General features: G+C 32.8%; 4 protein-coding genes across 4 annotated transcripts; 3 read left to right on the top strand and 1 right to left on the bottom strand.

Annotated features, from left to right (window-relative positions):
- Window positions 1-1,987: 1,987 nt before the first annotated feature.
- On the bottom strand, window positions 1,988-5,009 carry LOC123707203 (dnaJ homolog subfamily C member 5). Its single transcript, XM_045657059.1, has 2 exons — window positions 4,281-5,009; window positions 1,988-2,295 (listed from the first exon to the last, which is right to left on the bottom strand). Exons 1-2 carry the CDS (start codon window positions 4,861-4,863, stop codon window positions 2,270-2,272), a joined length of 609 nt encoding a protein of 202 aa, XP_045513015.1. The 5' UTR covers window positions 4,864-5,009; the 3' UTR covers window positions 1,988-2,269.
- Window positions 5,010-5,310: 301 nt separating this feature from the next.
- On the top strand, window positions 5,311-6,264 carry LOC123707204 (protein Mpv17). The gene is made up of 2 exons (XM_045657060.1): window positions 5,311-5,633; window positions 5,714-6,264. The coding sequence occupies exons 1-2, from the start codon at window positions 5,424-5,426 to the stop codon at window positions 6,068-6,070; spliced, it is 567 nt and encodes a 188-aa protein (XP_045513016.1). The 5' UTR covers window positions 5,311-5,423; the 3' UTR covers window positions 6,071-6,264.
- A 1,870-nt stretch (window positions 6,265-8,134) lies between these two features.
- Window positions 8,135-8,768, top strand: LOC123707240 (small integral membrane protein 8). The gene is made up of 2 exons (XM_045657124.1): window positions 8,135-8,261; window positions 8,558-8,768. The coding sequence occupies exons 1-2, from the start codon at window positions 8,151-8,153 to the stop codon at window positions 8,711-8,713; spliced, it is 267 nt and encodes an 88-aa protein (XP_045513080.1). The 5' UTR covers window positions 8,135-8,150; the 3' UTR covers window positions 8,714-8,768.
- A 507-nt stretch (window positions 8,769-9,275) lies between these two features.
- On the top strand, window positions 9,276-18,091 carry LOC123707845 (rab-like protein 6). Its single transcript, XM_045658208.1, has 11 exons — window positions 9,276-9,432; window positions 9,508-9,662; window positions 9,832-10,019; window positions 10,175-10,321; window positions 10,497-10,671; window positions 10,931-11,083; window positions 11,901-12,046; window positions 14,770-14,916; window positions 15,265-15,575; window positions 15,925-15,968; window positions 16,661-18,091. The coding sequence occupies exons 1-11, from the start codon at window positions 9,321-9,323 to the stop codon at window positions 16,844-16,846; spliced, it is 1,764 nt and encodes a 587-aa protein (XP_045514164.1). The 5' UTR covers window positions 9,276-9,320; the 3' UTR covers window positions 16,847-18,091.
- Window positions 18,092-18,279: the final 188 nt, after the last annotated feature.

Below are 18,279 nucleotides of genomic sequence, written 5' to 3'. Positions count from 1 at the left end.
ACACATACCATTGACAAACTAATTAGCTTGCATAGGCCAAAAAGAACAAGACTAGAACTAAAAATAATTAAAATGAAGAATTATTATTGAGCGTTATAGACGGACATAAACTGTACCCACGTGAACTAGAACTTTAACCCACTAACAGCTGATAACTTGCCAAAACCATAAATCTTCCAGCATTCAAGAAGTGACCCTCTTTATAAAGCAAAAAAAAAAAAGACAACCGTTCGCCATGAATGTGTAAAACGCGTGCTCTTTTTTAACCAAACAAAAAAGAAAACTAAAACATATCGTAATTGGATAAGTTTTCAAAGTAAATCCAAACAAATAATTACACCATATATACAATAGTTACAAGCTTTATTATACAGGTACTATATTCTTTAACTATTATATAAAATTGAATACTATGCACCTATTGAATATGCAGGAGTGTGTAGGGTATGGGGTTTGTAAGTGTCGTTTTAAAAATCCATTCAACTTATCGTTGTTAGCACATGGTTTAACCATTTACGGAAGTGCTTAAATAGCGCTGTGGATTATCCCTGACATATGGTGAGATTCCCAAAAATTTCCTTTACTGGGAACGCACAAAGGGCGGTCGTGAATCATTCTTAACCGCTAGGCTAACACTGGCTACTGTTAGCGTAATCTATATAGTGACGCAAAACCATAAAAGCCTATTACGGATGAATTAAATACGAACCACTAAATAATCTTAATATTCTAAATCGATAAGTTTCTTCTTTATCGGGATTATGCGTGACTAGCGACTAATTTATTTCAAGTATTTAATAATTTTATTTAAGACATTGTTTTCGAGTCAGTCATTCGTAACGATATGTATATACTTATTTTATCTAAAGGCATGTGCATGTCCATTTTAGAAATGATCTCTTAACGAAACTCATAAGTAAGGAATTATTTACGAAACATAAATGTATCGTGGAAGAGCTCTAGTCACCCATAACCCCTAGCGTCTTAACAATTTTTAACAAATATATTTCATTGTCCAAATCAGTATTCTTATTAATAAATATGTTTACATTTTTTAAATATTTTTTTTGATTTGATAGGATGAATCTTTTTATCGACATGAACTACATCCTACTTTAACATACATTTAAATCAAATACTGGTTTAACCGGAGCGTTAAGTAATCACAAATATTCTAAAATTCAAGGTTTTGTAAGACACGCAAAACAGATAATATTAATTTTGTTTGAGAATATATAATACGAAGAAATTGTAATTATGATTATGCTAAATATATCACTGTAATATATTTTCGTAACGAAAACAATAACAATTTAGTATATGATATAATATACTATGTCCAGCCTCACACTATACACGGTCCATCATATGCTGTATGACAGTTTTATGTTGAAAACCGTAAAAGTATATAAAAAGTTTTTAAAAATAATAAAAAGAACCACATTCAATTAAACACATTTATTACAAATAACATTTCAACGATACATTTTTAGCTACGGAAAGTAGAGGCAGGTGAAAAATACCTGTTTGAAAACAGGTTTGCAAATTGCTTTGAATATGCTACCATACCATCCTATAAAATGATTAACAATGTATAGCTGCCTTAAACTTCTAAACACATTATACTATAGCTAGCAAAAAAGTATTTTTTAAATATATGTGAAATTGTGGACTACTCAGCCATAATAGTAATTAGTTGCAGCTAGATAAATACTTGAAGACAAATTTTCTGAACATACATATCACTTCATAGCAATCCAAACTGATGACTTTTATATTGAGTAACCATAAGCATAATAGCAATTTTCATATCAAGGCGTAAGCTTTTTTATTTTATTTATTACTTTCTGTGATGTGGTGTTTATATTATAAGAATGAATAAATAATCTGAAGATTAACAGTTTTTTTTACTTATTAAATCAGTATGTGTAACTGTCTTTCACTACAAAGTTATAATACAATTAAGGACTTTAATTATTTATTTGTAATGCTAAGATCCACTTAGGTCTGTAAGGTTAGGTTGCATTTCAGCTAAGAATACTGCATTTCAAGTGAATGTAATAAAGGTAGTCAAGTAAAAATAAATAGGTTATCACAGAATTGCAATCAAAAGAACCATAAATAAATCAATTAAATCAAAGTTACAAAAAGAACTCTATTAAAAAATAGTAACATAAAAAAACTTAAGGCTTACGTAATTTGCATGGTGGTGGTAAAAAGTAGTCAGTTCCTCTTTTCTCTTACATTATAGTTTAGGCTAGGTGACACTTCAAGTGTATTTTGGAATACTGCTGCCTGTAACCAAGACACAATTAATTACTTGTATTATATATTATACATTTTCAGGTAAAAAAAAGACGAAAATGAATAATAGAGGATTTTATTATGCAGATATTTATTAAATCGAAAGTTACCAGTGTAGTTACAGAATAACAATAATTATATCATGACACTTTCCAATATACATTCTTGTTGACTAGCTTCACATCAGCTGCCAATTGAATAAGGACATTTTATTAATAATAGGTATTAATGAAATATACTTAATATTTTTTAAATAAATATGTAATGTAATGAAAGTCCCATCAGTATAGAGTAATTAAATAGTTGCCTAATTCAAAAAAATATGATAATGAAATCCTACTAAACAATTGGCTGCTAATATTTACATAAAATGTCATGTTCCTTATATGTTTAATATCATACTTATAACATCTTCTAAATTAAGATGATGTTACAAAACATATTTAGGATTAATATCATTTAGGCTAGCCAAATTAATAACTGTTAGGTAATATTTTCCTAGGATTGTTAATGATTAATTTAAACATATTCAAAGTTCTATAACAGTTTAAATCCCTTAAAGAATAATGTGTTTTGTGAATTACACTTATTTAAGGATAGTTATAAATCTTAAGTCAAAAATTTGTTTTATATTAAAGCAATGCTCACATAAAATGGTTCTCTAATTAAATCAGCAACTACAATCATTATGGCTATGGATAAGTAGAAACATTATTCTACAATATAGCCTTTTCTATTGAGCAAATCTGACAAATAGAGGTCATATTACAGCTATAACTATCTACCACCCAGTAATTAGCTAGCTTTATTGAAACACAATATACTACATATATCAATTGAAACATGCAACATAGTTTACTTGTATAGCTGGTATTGTATGAAGTGTATACAATTATTCTTTTTTACAATCTTAACAGTATATCATAAGTTTTTCGTTGACACAGAAGTCAGTAGTCATAGATAAACAACAAATGCACTGGATTTTATATTTCTACCTATTATTAATGCATAAAAATTGATTGTTATAAAATAAGTATTTTTCATATGCCTGTAAGTAGCAATGTTTGCATATACAATATTAAAAATAGAACAGAATAAAATGATTTTCAAATCATACTTTGATCTACAGTAACAGTACAGCTAAAAGGTATTATCATTAATAATGTTACAATTTATTATAAATAAATACTCAAATGCACATAAAATGGTTCACTCTGTAAAAGAATCAGAGTGGTTCATCAATGGTTTATCATATAGTCATGCATCAATATCAAATAAAAAGGTCTTAGAAGAAATATCATTTGTAAGGTAAGTTGTCAGTATTTAAGTAATCAATATTATCCTATACAATGGCATAGTATCTGAAAGTGTACATTAGTAAATGTGAAATTACATTCTGTCAATGGACCTTTTGATTTCACTATCAAGACGTTACCAGGTTTAATAGGATAATGTATGGACATGGAATGTTTTTTTTAATTTGTGTTTATGGTAAATGTATGAAAGAATATTAAAAAGAGAATACTATGATAAAATACTTGTCACAAACTGTAATTTAGAACAATCTATATTCTTAGTACCATAAGGAATCCAATCTAATAGAGATAATAATGCCTAATTAATATTTAAAGAGATTTTATTTTAAGTGATAATAACCTAAGATACCATCAGCACTTATATGTCTGAAGGCATCTTATTGTACTAAGTTTAAACTCAAAAGATAAGATACCCAACATAAAAATTCACTTACACACATTTTTATGATACCTACTGGATATTTGATAAGATTAGCAAAAGCTGTATGTAGGATTTCTTGGAAGTGTGAATTAAATAATATTCTACCTACATTAATAAAGCAAGTGGTGAAGGAGCAAATTGCTAATATACTTAGAACAATTTAAGAATGACTCAAAAATTAATAATGTATGACATACAAACAATTAAACTTTAATGTGAAATGCCGTAATTGACCCCACCTGTGTTGAGGCCAGTATTTTCTGATACCCCAGGAGCCGATGGCGCAGGCAGCACAATAGGTGGTGCCTGGTCACCAGTGGGACGGCCTTCAGGACCCGGTTGTGAAGTTACTGGCTGCACACCATCTGAGTCATCTCGCTCAAGCGTGTGGTAGTCTCCAGACTCTTCTGCTGGACGAGGTTTGCACTTGCCACAGCAGCAGTTACAGCAGCAACACAAGCAGCAGCAAAAGTAACAACCAGTCAATATACCACACACAACACATAATGCTTTGCACCATGTACTTGTGACGACGAAATAGGCGTTGACATTTTCTTCACCAAATTGCTCGGCAATGTAGAGACCGAGAGAGCCATAGTTGTCATATATATTTCTTTTCGTGGCGTCACTTAAGATTGTATTGGCCCTGTTTACTTCTTTAAACTTTTCAGATGCTTCAGGGTTGTTAGGATTTTTGTCTGGATGATATTTAAGTGCTAACTTCCGATAGCTTTTCTTGACATCATCTGCCGTTGCGGTTTTAGGGACTTGTAATATAAGATAGAGACTATCGCCCGCAGTGGATAATTTTCTTTTATCCATGATTAGGACTGATTGAGTACGAAAAAATATGAATTCAATGGATTATTAACACACAATAGCTTGAATCATTAGCGATTCACTTTTCACCGTTTTCACATCCACCGTTTCATTTCACAATTTCTTGATCCTTTGATTTTGTCATATTCTAGGATATTTCAAACTAAATCAACTTACACTAATTGGCAGCTGACATTTGACAGTATTTGCCAAATGCCGCCAGTGGCCTGTGACATTTAAAATTATTTTATCATACTTTTGTGGTTCTACCCCTTCAAGATTCCAGATTTTTTTATTAAATTAAGTGGATGTTTGCTTCATGACCTTGTTATATGGCTAGATCCCCTGCAGGTGACAGATTATTATTTATTAACCATAGTCTCACTGAAGTTGTCAACTGAATATAATCCTGATTCGGTGTTCCTGTGGTAAATAGAAATAAATATATATTGTCGGTGCAAGAAATGAAAAAAATGTAAACATTTTGCAAAGATATACTTTTGCATTTGAGTCATAGCATTTATTAGGAGAAAAGTAAACAACAACATAAGATAAACACAATTATGCCCGTTACCATCATGAGAGCACGTGAAATATTTCAAATATATCAAAGGCTTCTGAACAGAAGACCTTATTTAGTACAAGCTGTTCAAACAGGAACATTAATGGGAGCTGGAGATCTTATATCACAGACTTTTATTGAAAAGAAATTATTCAGAGATGTTGATTATGGTAGGACTATAAAATTTTCTTCCATAGGCTTCTGTTTTGGAGTAAGTTACATATTTATGCAGTATTATCCATAAATAAACTTCCTATAATCATAAACTAATCAATTTTTATGGTATTACAGGGCCCTGCGCTAAGGGTATGGTATGGATTGTTAAATAGACATGTTGGATCTAGTGGTAAAACTGTTGCACTCAAAAAAGTTTTTATAGACCAAGCCGTATTTGCTCCAACCTTCCTTTTCTTGTTGTTAGTTGGATTAGGTGCATTACAAGGAAAGTCATGGGATTTAATAGAGGAAGATATTAACACCAATTATGTTGATATCCTTAAAACTAATTATTATGTTTGGCCTTGGGTTCAGATAGTTAATTTTTATTATGTACCACTACAGTATCAAGTGCTACTTGTACAAGGTATTGCTTTATTCTGGAATACATATTTGTCTTATAAGACAAATCGAACAAAACTGTCACAATAAACATTTGTTAATTATACAGATTCTTAGTAATCCGTATTATAAAGAAGAATGATGATAATAACTCTATTATTGATGATATATCTCAATATCAAACAGTATTTTATTATATACCTGTTGCTGCATGCCATTTTATGAAATTGTTGTATTTTATATAATATTAAGTAATAGCATAGTAATAATTTACAAATAACCAAATGGAATAAATTCTCTTTAAAATTTATTTATTTATTTACAAAGAACAATCTAATCTTAACAAGTGACCTGAATCAAATATGGAAGGTAGTTACTGTAGGCACATGAAGTAAATTATAGTTTCTTTTGTATATTTGTAATTATGGCCTTATCAAAGTAAAACTACACTTCCTTACTAAGAACAATAAGTGAAGCTTGATAAATGTTAAAAATAAGAATGGACACCTAGATATTTAGCTATATATGTTATAATATGACTTGTGAATGACACCTAATTCACAAACTTACATATTCATTTTCAAAACATGTTCTTTATAATACTTAATAACCAGAACTAAATATAGTTCTTACTCTTATGTATTCCAAAAATTGAGAATTTACATTTTTTAACTAAATTAGTTCCTTTTTTACCTCACGGCTCACGCTTATATTCATAGTTATATATATTTATAACTACAGTGTGGTCTAGATTTATCTATCTTAGCTTTTGTGAATACTAATGGCATTATTACATTGTGTTCATAGTTTCGAACCACAATATTAGGATCATCAGCAGATACCTAAAGAATTCCGAACGAAAGTCGAAACCGACCGGTTCTAATCGCTTCTCAGCCTTTTGGCTCAAAGTGTACTGTGTACTGACTACTGTGTAGCCGATCTCTTAGTTTCGACCAAATGCTCGTAGTTATTGCTGCACCCTCCCTCGCGAGGGGGGTGTTTTGTCCTGTTCGGGGCGTATGCCCCCTTCAGGTGGTGTATATGTTCGCGCCCTGCTGATACAGGGCGGTACGGGGGCGGGCATATAGCCCTTGGTGAGGGCTGCAGGCGCGCGGGGAGACTCAGTCTCTACCCGCTGCGCGCAGCCGATGGGGTCGTGTCCGGAGTGTCAAGTCCGGTGGTGATGATGATGAGGAGGGGGCCAAGGAGTAGTCTCGACTTGGCCCTGGTGTCGTGATGATGAGTGATGGTATCGGGCAGCTTGCGCGGCTCGCGGTCAAGCACCGCCGGGTGAGACCCCCGGTTGACCCGGGGGAGGCCCAGCGAGGCGACCAGCGGTCGAAGCCGCGTTTGCTGCCCTGGTGTCGTCGGGACCCGCGGAGAAGAGCTCACGCGGGTACTTGTATTGGTCGGGCGGCCTGGAGTGCCACGGCGCGATGTTTTGGAGGTGAGGATGTTGAGAGGCGTTCGCTCGATCAAACATCCTCATCGCGAGCCGTGCGACGAACTCGTCGATCGACTACATCGGTGTTTTGTACGGTGCGCAGTCTTCGGCGGTTGGTCTCCTTGGCATAGGAGAACCACGCCGGTGCCGCGTACGTGAGGTGAGGGCGCACATACAATTTGTGTAGCGCGAGCTTGGTGCGGAGAGGTAGGTTGCCTGTGATCAGTGGGCGAAGCGTATGCGCCGCCCACTTGGCTCTCCCTACAGCCCTGGAGATGTGGTGCGTCATGGTCAGACCCCGGTCTATGGTGACCCCTAGATAGGTGACCGGCGTTTTCCACGGCACTTTCAGCCTAAGTTAAATTAGGCTCTATATAGGTTGTGTCACAGGTCACAAAAGCGCGTATGCCCACAGATTTTCTTTTTTTTCTAATTTTCTTCATAGTTCCTTATCTGTGACAAGATTCGTCTGTGATATTACTTTTATAGTTTATACTGGTAATTTATAGTCATAACCAAATTTATTTTGATAAAAATAACAAAATACATTTTTATTTCGGGAAAATGTTGTAACTAATTAATTTATGTTAAATTAAATTTAAAGGAAAGTTAAATTAATGTTATAATTTAACTTTACCGAATTTATATGCATGTGTGTTTCATGCAATTCAGTGTTTAAAACTAAGAATATGTCATGACTTCTTTCAGGTGAATAAATTGTTTATAATGAGTGACAATACAAAAAACAGTCATTCAGAGAAACCTGGAGATGGTATTAGATCTATGAAATCAACAACAGCATTTCGTGTTGTAAATTTTGAACTCTATGCTAAGCCGGTGAATATATTGATATGCTTTTAATATTTATCTGAGTTTTCTTGTGACAATTAATTTATTTTTCATAATAGATTCTTGATTCCACAACCATCAAATATTTAAATTATTATTCTACAATATTAATATACATTATGTTCATAAAATTGATAATGTCTAAAGAAAGGCAAAAAAAAACTACATTAGATATCAAAGATAAACTATTTTGTAAGTTAAATTAGATTAAACATCAATTCTTTCTAATATCATAAAAATATATGATTCATTATAAAAAACTATAATATTTTTTTTTTTTTTAGAACATTGTGGTAATGAGTATAGGTGCAACATGTTTTGGTCTTGCCTTAGGTTACATAGCATATATGAGGCAGAAATATGAATCAATGGGTTACTATTCAGCTATAGATGCCGATGGAAAAGAGATATTTGAAAAAAAGAAGTCTAAGTGGGATTGACAAATTGTAACTACTTGTAATTATTTTAAGGAATAAATTATAGTTCTAGATTGTATAACTGTATTTTGTATGTTATAGCTAATACAAAATAGATAACAGGTCTACTATTAGATTAAATATCGCTTGAATACGACACATATATTTTAATTTTTATACGACAGGCATTGTATATTAACTTCAATCAACCTTTTTCAATATTTGTAACCGATATGGTACAATAATATGAAATTAAATTAAAAATCGGTTTGGCGCTAATAAATTATGACAAAAAAGCTAGCGATAACTTAGCGAAGTACTATGGTTGTTAATATATAAATAAATAAGCCAAAAGGCGATTTTTCAAATTAGTAGGTACGAAACCTAAAATCTAAATGCACATCCTGATTTCTGGCAATTTGAAAGTGACTATATATTTACCAATTGTCACTTGGAAAATGACAATTAACAATTGATATTTTATCATGTCATAATTCAAATTGTTTAATGAAAGACAGATTAAAGGTATTTGCCAAACAAATTAGACACAAATTTTATTTAATTTATTTTTATTTGTTTCAATTGTGTATAATAAGAAGTATCTAATAATATAATAAAGCATTCGGTTATTATGTTTTCTGCACTGAAGAAGTTAACACGTAGCAATGATGAACGCTGCCCGGCTCCTCTACCCATGTCTTCTTCTTTACAAAAAAAATTTTCTAGAGGTGTTCACTATAACAGTATGTACTTTTACTTTATATTTTGCTTAATAAATCTAAATACGAAGAACCCTTATTAAGCTGTTGTTTTTGTAGTGAAAATACTAATAAAAGGAGACAGAAATGTTGGAAAATCTTGCCTCTTACAACGTCTCCAAGGAGGTTCTTTTAAAGAAGAATATACGCCAACGGACCAAATTCAAGTCGCCCCTATTCACTGGACTTACAAGAATACAGATTTTATAGTTAAGGTTAGTTTATACTGTTTCATTTTTAAATACAATGTTCCTGTGAAATTGTGTTGTTACTCTGGTCTATATGACCTTTGAATTAGGTATTTAAATTATCACAACCATTAAAAAGTTTTATATCAATCTAAAAAACAAGTCCTTCACATTTATTGTACTCTCTTGCTTTTAGGTGGAAGTGTGGGAAGTTGTTGATAAAGGGCGCACTAAGAAAAAAGCTCCTTTGGGCTTAAAATTGGAAAACCAGACTGTACCCATACCAGATGAAGGTTTTGAGACACCAGTATTAGATGCTACTTTTCTTGATGTGTACAAAAATTCTACTGGTGTTATATTGATGTTGGACATTACTAAACCCTGGTTGGTCTTGTATTTTAAATAATAATTTTCAACTTATTATTGACATGTGTTAGAATGAAGTTACTGTTACCTACTGTTAACCACAGGGTACCCAGTCTTAAAAAAATATTGATGTTTCTTAGCTAATAGTTTTAACAAATTTTAATGTTTTTAAGGACTTTTGATTATGTAGTCAAAGAGCTCAGCAGGATTCCAGCTGATCTGCCAGTAATGTTGCTAGGCAATCATTGTGATATGCAACATCACCGTCAAGTCCACTCCCATCACATTGAACAAGCATTACATAATGCTAAAATGACAAGGTAGGCGTCACTATTGTTTGAACTTACTCAAAATTAAATCACTAAAATAGGTACAATAATACATAAACAATTTGAATTAAATTTACTTGATTGTTAAACTTTTATTTTTATAGACAACCCCTGCATTAAAGCATTTCCAAACTAAGAAATTTATTTTTTATTTACACATATTTAGGACTGCACCTATTCGGTATGCAGAGTCATCAATGAGAAATGGTTTTGGTTTACGATTTCTGCATAAGTTCCTCAGTGTACCATTTTTAAGACTCCAGAAGACAAGTTTACTAGAACAACTGCAAAGAAATCAGAAAGATATAGAACAGATGGAACAAGAACTTGATGAATTTCAGGTAAAATATTTAGTTTAAAAAAAAATACAGTTTCAAGGAATTCATAGTGTAAAAAAGTCTATTGTGATAAAAAAACATTGTATGTACTAATGAAAATATTTTTTTATATAATTATATTCATTTATTTTATTAATGCGAACGATTTCTAATTATTCCCAAAAATAAATGAAACAAAAACTGTGTGTCTGTTTAACTTTTATTTCGGAAGTGTAACTCTCAAGGAGGAGAATAATGGTATTGGACATATTAATATTTATAGAAATCTGATGAATGCCACTACAATACATTTGTGGAGCGACTTGCGAACAAACGCCGTCAAAGTACTGAGACCGAGCCGCGGATCAACGACCGGTCGCCGAGTATTGTACTCGGCGCCGGGAAGCCCATAGTACCGCCTAGTGTTAACCCACTCGTGAGTAAATTTAATTATTTATTTTTGTTCAGCACTAGATGACCCAGTGAACTTCGTATCACCTACATATATTTCTGGAAAATGTGTTTGAACCTTAGTACAGATTTAATATTATAGATATTTTTTGATGTACATATTAAAAAATACACTCGATCAATTTAAAGCTTTCCGATGTACTAAATTTTTCCGTCTTGTTTAGGGGTGTGGTAAATATATAAAGACGATGATGTTCCGACTCGCTAATATGCGACGTATGCGTGAAACAGGGATGCTACATCAAATTAGGGAGTTCTCGAATTTAGCGAGACAAAAGTGCCACCACAGACACGATTCTAATTCTATTCGAATAGTTTAGTTAGACTATCTCTATGTGTAAACTTTCGGTAAACAAATAAGTATACGTGTTACGCAGCATTTGGCAATGAGTATAAAATGTTAAATTTTGTATGTGAAATATTGTAGATTTAAATCAGCCAAAGGAGAACACTCCAAATTTCATCGAAATCGCTTCAGTAGTTTATGAGATATGTCCACGCATTTCTGGAAGGAAGGTGTATAATAGCTAGGTCTATAATATCTAGGTTTTTAAAATAACTTTTATAGTCTTATTATATAAGTGTAACCAAATTTCCAAACATTAAAAATGAAATACATAATTTTCAAAACTATAAACAGAAGAGATTATCTTAAAAGTTCCCTTCACAAAAAAGACACTTTAACTAATTTAGGCACATGATGCGCCTAATAAATTGAGTTTATTTTATATAAATTTATTGGGGATTGGATATAAACGCTTAGGTCATATATTGCTTCGCAGTTAGCACAATCGCTAAACGCGCCTCCAAAGCCACCACCTGCTGAAGAGAAACCAAAACAGACATCATACGTGAGCCAAGAGCTAATGAATCCTAAAAATAATCAAGTCAGTATGGACACCACGCCCTCGCGAATACCACAGGATAGGTAATGTATACTTTTATAGTCTTTTTGTAGCTTTTAAGTACAACCAAACTAAAATTCCAAACATTCATTACAATATATTAGGTCCTTACATATGAAATTGGCGTTTTGTATGGGAGGAACAAAAAGTCGAATATTTTTAAATATAATATATTTAATTAATCAAACTATGAACCATTGTTTTCTATGCACTTTTGCCATCTCATAGGTAGTTCATTGATCCCTTTACTAAAAAACCAGTCGGGTGGGAATCAATACAATCTGTAAAGGCGATTTGGACTGCTGATCAGAGTTAAATTTTTTCCCTTGCAAGAAGTTGTCCAAATTTCGAAAAAAATGGTAATCTGTTGGAGCAAGGTCCGGGGAGTACGGAGGATGTCTTAGACATTCCAATTGAAGTTCTTCTAATTTGGTAGCCGTCTGTTGTGCAGTGTGTGGTCTAGTGTTGTCGTGAAGTAGCAGTGGCGTGGAGCGATTGACCAGCCTAGGTTGTTTAGCCACTAGCTTTTCCATCACGGTTTGCAATTGCTGACAATAGACATCAGCCGTAATAGTCTGGCCAGATTTGAGAAAACTGCAATGAACAATACCGGCACTAGTCCACCAAACGCTTACAAGTAACTTTTTTGGGGTTAATTTTCGCTTGGGGCAGGATTTGGCTGGCTGGCCAGGATCCAACCATTGCGCTGACCGCTTCCGATTATCGTAAAGAATACATTTTTCATCACAGGTAATGATTCGGTTTAAAATCCTTCATTATTGTGCCGGTTCAGTAATGTAACGCAGCAGTCGACGCGCGTTTGCCGGTTTGCTTCAGTCAATTCGTGAGGTACCCACCTTTCAAGCTTTTTAATCTTCCCAATTTGCTTCAAGTGAATTAAAACAGTTTTATCACTAACACCGCAGCCTGCAGCTAACTCGGACGTGGTTTGCGATGGATCCGCTTCCACAATAGCCTTCAATACTTCATTATCAACTTGGGTCTCAGGCCGTCCACGGGGCTTGTTCTGCAGGTCTAAATTTCCAGAACGAAAACGTTAGAACCAAAAACGAACTGTGTTTTCTTTTGCAACATGACCGCCATACACATCATTCACCCTTCGAGTCGTTTCCGCAGCACTAGTGCCACGGCGGAACTCGTACTCGTAAATAATGCGATACTTTAAGTTTTCCATTTTCTAAAATGAGTGACGCACACAGAAAAAAACAAATGAATGGCGGTCATCGAACCACAAATAAATGAGTAAATAGCTGTACAAATTTGAATTTGAAATTCCTAACCAAAGAGAACATCGTGATTAAAGTGGCCAATACGAAATACGCCAATTTCATATTGTTACGAGCTAGGGGATCGGATAGAAAATGCCGTGGATTTATTCAAGAGTTTATTTCTTGATAAATCAATGAGGAATTTATGGGCACAAATTAATTGCAGAGATGCACTAATAACACACAAAAACACAGTCACTAATTACTTCACTTATGCACACTTCACACAGTACTTTATCACTTGTATTCACTTTATCGCTTCGGTGTTTCTCTCTTGTTATCGCATTCCAAACTAAAGGCGACTAGTCGCGTTTTGGCTCGCTTATATATCCCTGGGAATAATTCTAAACAATATTCGAGAACTTTCTAGGCGGGCTTGCTACTGAGTAGCGATTACACAATTCTAGAACGTCCGCACTCTTTGTCTCTTTCGCACGTTGCTTCGTCCTTGTCGTACGGCGTTCTAGAGTGCTCAGTCTAGTTTCGAGAAAGTTCTGATCTTCTCTCTCTCTCTCGTATCATTTCGTCCTTGTATCACACCTAGAAAGTTCGGTCTAGAATATTCCTTCATCAAAGGGGTATACCTAGGCCTGAAAACGCCTGAAAACGGGTCTCCTGAAAACTGCACCAATCGACTACACAGGTTCTGAAACTGACTGAAAAAAGGTTTCTGCTTCCTGAAAACTAGGGTAACATTATGGAAATTACAATTTTCTAATATGTGATTGACCCTCTCCTGAAACAGTCAGAAATCATATTACAGCCTGCTGAAAAGTTCTCTAAGTAGTGGAAAAACCTAGAAACATTGTAGTCGACCCGTCTTCGTAACAATATGTAAGGATTCCTAATATAATGTAAGAAACAATTTACTTAGTTGCTCACGAATATATTTTTTTTGTTAATTCACTGACAATTAAGAAAAACTTACAAAAATAAATATCAGTGTTTTCATTTCTAAGAGGTTTTGTTTATAAAACAAATGTTTTGTTATTATTAACAAGGAACCGCTTTTTGTAGGCTGTCTTTAGACATAGTTATGTCTTGTTCTAGCCAACCTTCGGTAAATCATTCTCCAATGTCTAAGGCCTATGTTCTAGAATGCCTATCAATATTAAATCTACTTTCAAATCATTTCTTCAAATGTGAAATTGAGTCACAATTCGTTCACAAATTTATTTAAAAATTTATATTATTTTATAAAATTCGTTGAAAATGTGCATCAATAAATGCTTGTTAAATAAATAATCTCCAAAAAAAAAGAACTAGTATAAATTCTTTATAATTACAGTAATTCAAGGGTGTTCGTAGCGGGCACTATATACTCTGTATTTATACAAAGAATATATTGAAAAGGGTACACCTTACTCATACATTACAGTTCTTGATATATACTTACAAGTCTTGCCAAGGCTTACTATACAAAAAAAATATTAACAACACAATTTTGGTATTCCCAGTGGTCCAAGCACTCCATCAGCAACAAACATGTCAGTATCTTCTTCGGGTGCTCTTGATGAGTTTTACGCGGGTACATTGGACACAAGCTTTCTGGAAGATCTGGCACCTGTTAATACCACACAGGATGCACAGGAAGACAGCGAGAGGTATGTATTTATAAATATAGCTTGGAAGTTTTTTTATTACATATAATGAAATTACCATTGGTCTTGCATATGTGGTCAGAAATGTAATTAATATTGTCAATATTTTATTTAGAGAAATATTTAAAAATGTAATAAATCTTAAAAGAATGTGCCAGTTAGACGTTTTGTAAGCGAATTTGTATAAAATGAACTTATTTCAAGAGATGTTCCAAAGGCAATATTATCACTATATGTATATGGGAGATAATTTTTTTATTGTTCTGATAAGTATTTTCATTTTTTTTTTAATTTTGTTTAAGACAAGCCAATAAGTCAATGTTAAGATTAAATTATAAGTTTTTGTTTTAGCGATGAAGATAACACCATAAATCCAAGGGTTATCATAGACGAAGACGACCTTGACATAGATAGTAGTGAAATTAAACCTGTGGTCACAAACTATAATCCAGATGAGAGTCTTACAGACATGTTTAAGCAAGCAACAATAAGTAAAAAAGGGGAGGAAAGTTTAAGAAATATGTTCAAAAGTGAGGGTAGTTTGGAAATTGAGGATCAAAACGAAGAGTTGTCTGTGGAAGAGGATAAAAACTTTATTGTGCCAGAGTTAAGTGAGTACCCACTGTGGGCTGGTGATTACAGTGCGAGGCGATCACCTGAAGGTATTTATTATTTTAATATATAATTTAGTCTGAAATAAAATATATGGGGCAAATGGTTTAGTTAGGTATAGTTTCAAATTTATTTGCCAGCAAAACAACTGTTCCGAGCTGAAAGCCACCTTTTAATAAATTTAGGTATATAGGCTTTAAATAAATTTAGGTATTCTTATAAATATCTATTATTTAAATTTCAATTAAATAAACGGGATTTTAGAAGCCTTTTAAGATTTGGTACGCTCCTAAATAGGACCCCAATTTTATATTGGTTCAGATATACTTTACCGGTTCCACACTTTCGGAATAAATGTGTGGGAATGTAATCGTTTTAAATTACATTTTAATCTTTCAGGCGGCGAAGACCCAGAGCCTATTGCTAAAGAACCAGATCAAAAGGTAAGATACGAAATATAATCAAATTCACACGCCAGTCATAATTTTGTATTTTTTAAGCCATATGGAAGTTCATTAAATGCATTAACAATTAGTTTAAATGTCAAAGTATTTAGAAATTACAGTATTGCCTAAGTCCGCGCCGTACAATATTTAAGCGTAGCGCAATTTCTAATATAATTTTTTTCCTTAAAATGCATAGTCTAGACATGTTTTTATGATTATTCTTGGCTTTCTGTACCTAACAGCAATTTTTTCAGTTATAAATTCTATTAACTTGAGTAACTAAACGTAACTCAAATGTTGGGTTTTTGTTTAAGTTAGATTATTGTGCTCTATCGATATATTACACTAGCGGTGGGTAGACGCCGTAATTTGTGTTAGTAACCTTAGAAATACAATACTGAACAAAAATTCATAAAAAAAAATGTACTTTTTACTTACATACATCCAGTGCCGTTACCTCTTTGTGGGTGGGCAAAGCTTCTCTTAATTAAATTGTATTTTAATTTAATACCTTCATACAAAGATATGTTGCATAAACCAAAAAAAGAGAACGTAAAGCAAGCTATCACTCGAAACAAAATTCGGTCGGTACGCATTTAAATAAACTAGGTTCAGCAAAACTAACATCATCTTTATTATTGTTATATTTTATAATTTTATGCCCTAGTAACTAGATTTTTTTTATATAGGAAAAGAAACATAAAAAGAAGAAATCGAAGGACAAAGACAAAGGCGACTACAGCGACCGCTCAGAAAAGAAAGAGAAGAAACACAGACGAAAGAAGTCACGAACAGAGAAAAATGAAAATAGCCAACAAGGACTTTTGTCCCCAACTGTAGCGGAAGTTAATTATGAAGAATACGATAGCATTTAGCGTAAACATAACTACCTCTGTACATTTAACTATAGTCCACATTAATCTCTGTCATTATATTTGTTTAGGAATTAATTATAGTATGAATTAATATAAAAATCATTCCCATTATAAATAATTATAAAAAAATCTGTCTAGCACTCATTTAACGAAAGTTCAATTTCGTCTCTTTCCGTCAAATGGTGTTTACGCTGTGATGAAAAGAGACGCATGAGTACTTTAGTTAAAACGGTGCAATAATTATGTATTTTTTTATGAATCTGTCGAGAGAATAGTTAATAAATTAAAATAATTACTCAATTTCATTATGTTTAAAAGGTACTTTCATGAAAAATGCAAAGGGATTTTTAATTGTAAAAAGCCCTTTAATTTGTAAACGACTTACTTCCTTAGTAATAAAAATAAATTTTAATTAAAACAATTGGGAAGAAAGAGACGACTAAGCATTTTAACGGTGGACTTTTTATATTAAAACCTGTCCTAAAGATGTGATGTTTATTTGGGAAAAGAGATCAAGTGGCTACCGCACCCTTTAAAGTGTTGTGTGTGACAAAGCTTATGATTTGTAAGCAAAATTACATTCCACAAATATTGCTTTATATGTGTAGTGTGTGTGTGACAGTTTTTCATGTCCGAAACTGAAAAAAAGTGTCTTATACAACAGAACAAAAGTTGTTATTGTGTTTATATAATTTAAACATTTCGAGATAAATGTTTTTTTTTTACTTATAGGCATTCTATTTTTTAATCAGTGTGTATTAACGAATTACCTTTATTGAGACGTAATGAATTTCTTGAATGTTTCTAGTCATTTTTGTTTTCGGACGATTATTGGAGTTTTATTGTGCCTTTATTTGAACACATTGCTTGATTTAGCACAGTTTGAATCTATAAGTAATCACTATATTGCACTGCTAATACAAAATACATTTGATATTTTTAGGTTGGTTGAGTTTTTATTCGAGTTTCGAGTTGTATATTATATACAAACCCGTACGACTCGTAATATTAACAAATAGTATATGGGGTCCTGTGAAGTCCCACTGAATTATGAACGTCTCCTCAATGAAGACTGATTTACAGTCTATGTAATATACAATTTTTTTCGTTTCGTCTGGACTGTTTACGGAATAATTTAGTAATAGCAATGCAATGTCTATTGTTGTATGTAATTTAAAATTTTAATAAAATTATTCTATTGTTATTTGGTATACGTGAAAGTGAATTATTTAGGTTGATGTTGGTTATTGCTTGTTGTATTTGAATAAAGTTTTTATAATACTGTATTATTGGTTTTTATTTTTACTAGGTTTTCATTTAAATGTTGTTTATTTACTAGCGGCTTGTCTCAGCTGGACATTATTTTAAATAGTTTGGAAATAAATAGGGTGTATGATACACACACAGGAGTATTGCGGTATTCTAACGAGGGG

The sequence above is a fragment of the Pieris brassicae genome, chromosome 3 (assembly GCF_905147105.1).
Source record: "Pieris brassicae chromosome 3, ilPieBrab1.1, whole genome shotgun sequence".
Lineage (NCBI taxonomy): Eukaryota > Metazoa > Arthropoda > Insecta > Lepidoptera > Pieridae > Pieris > Pieris brassicae.
The sequence above is the reverse complement of the archived record's forward strand: the minus strand, read 5'-3'. Positions and strand labels throughout refer to the sequence as shown.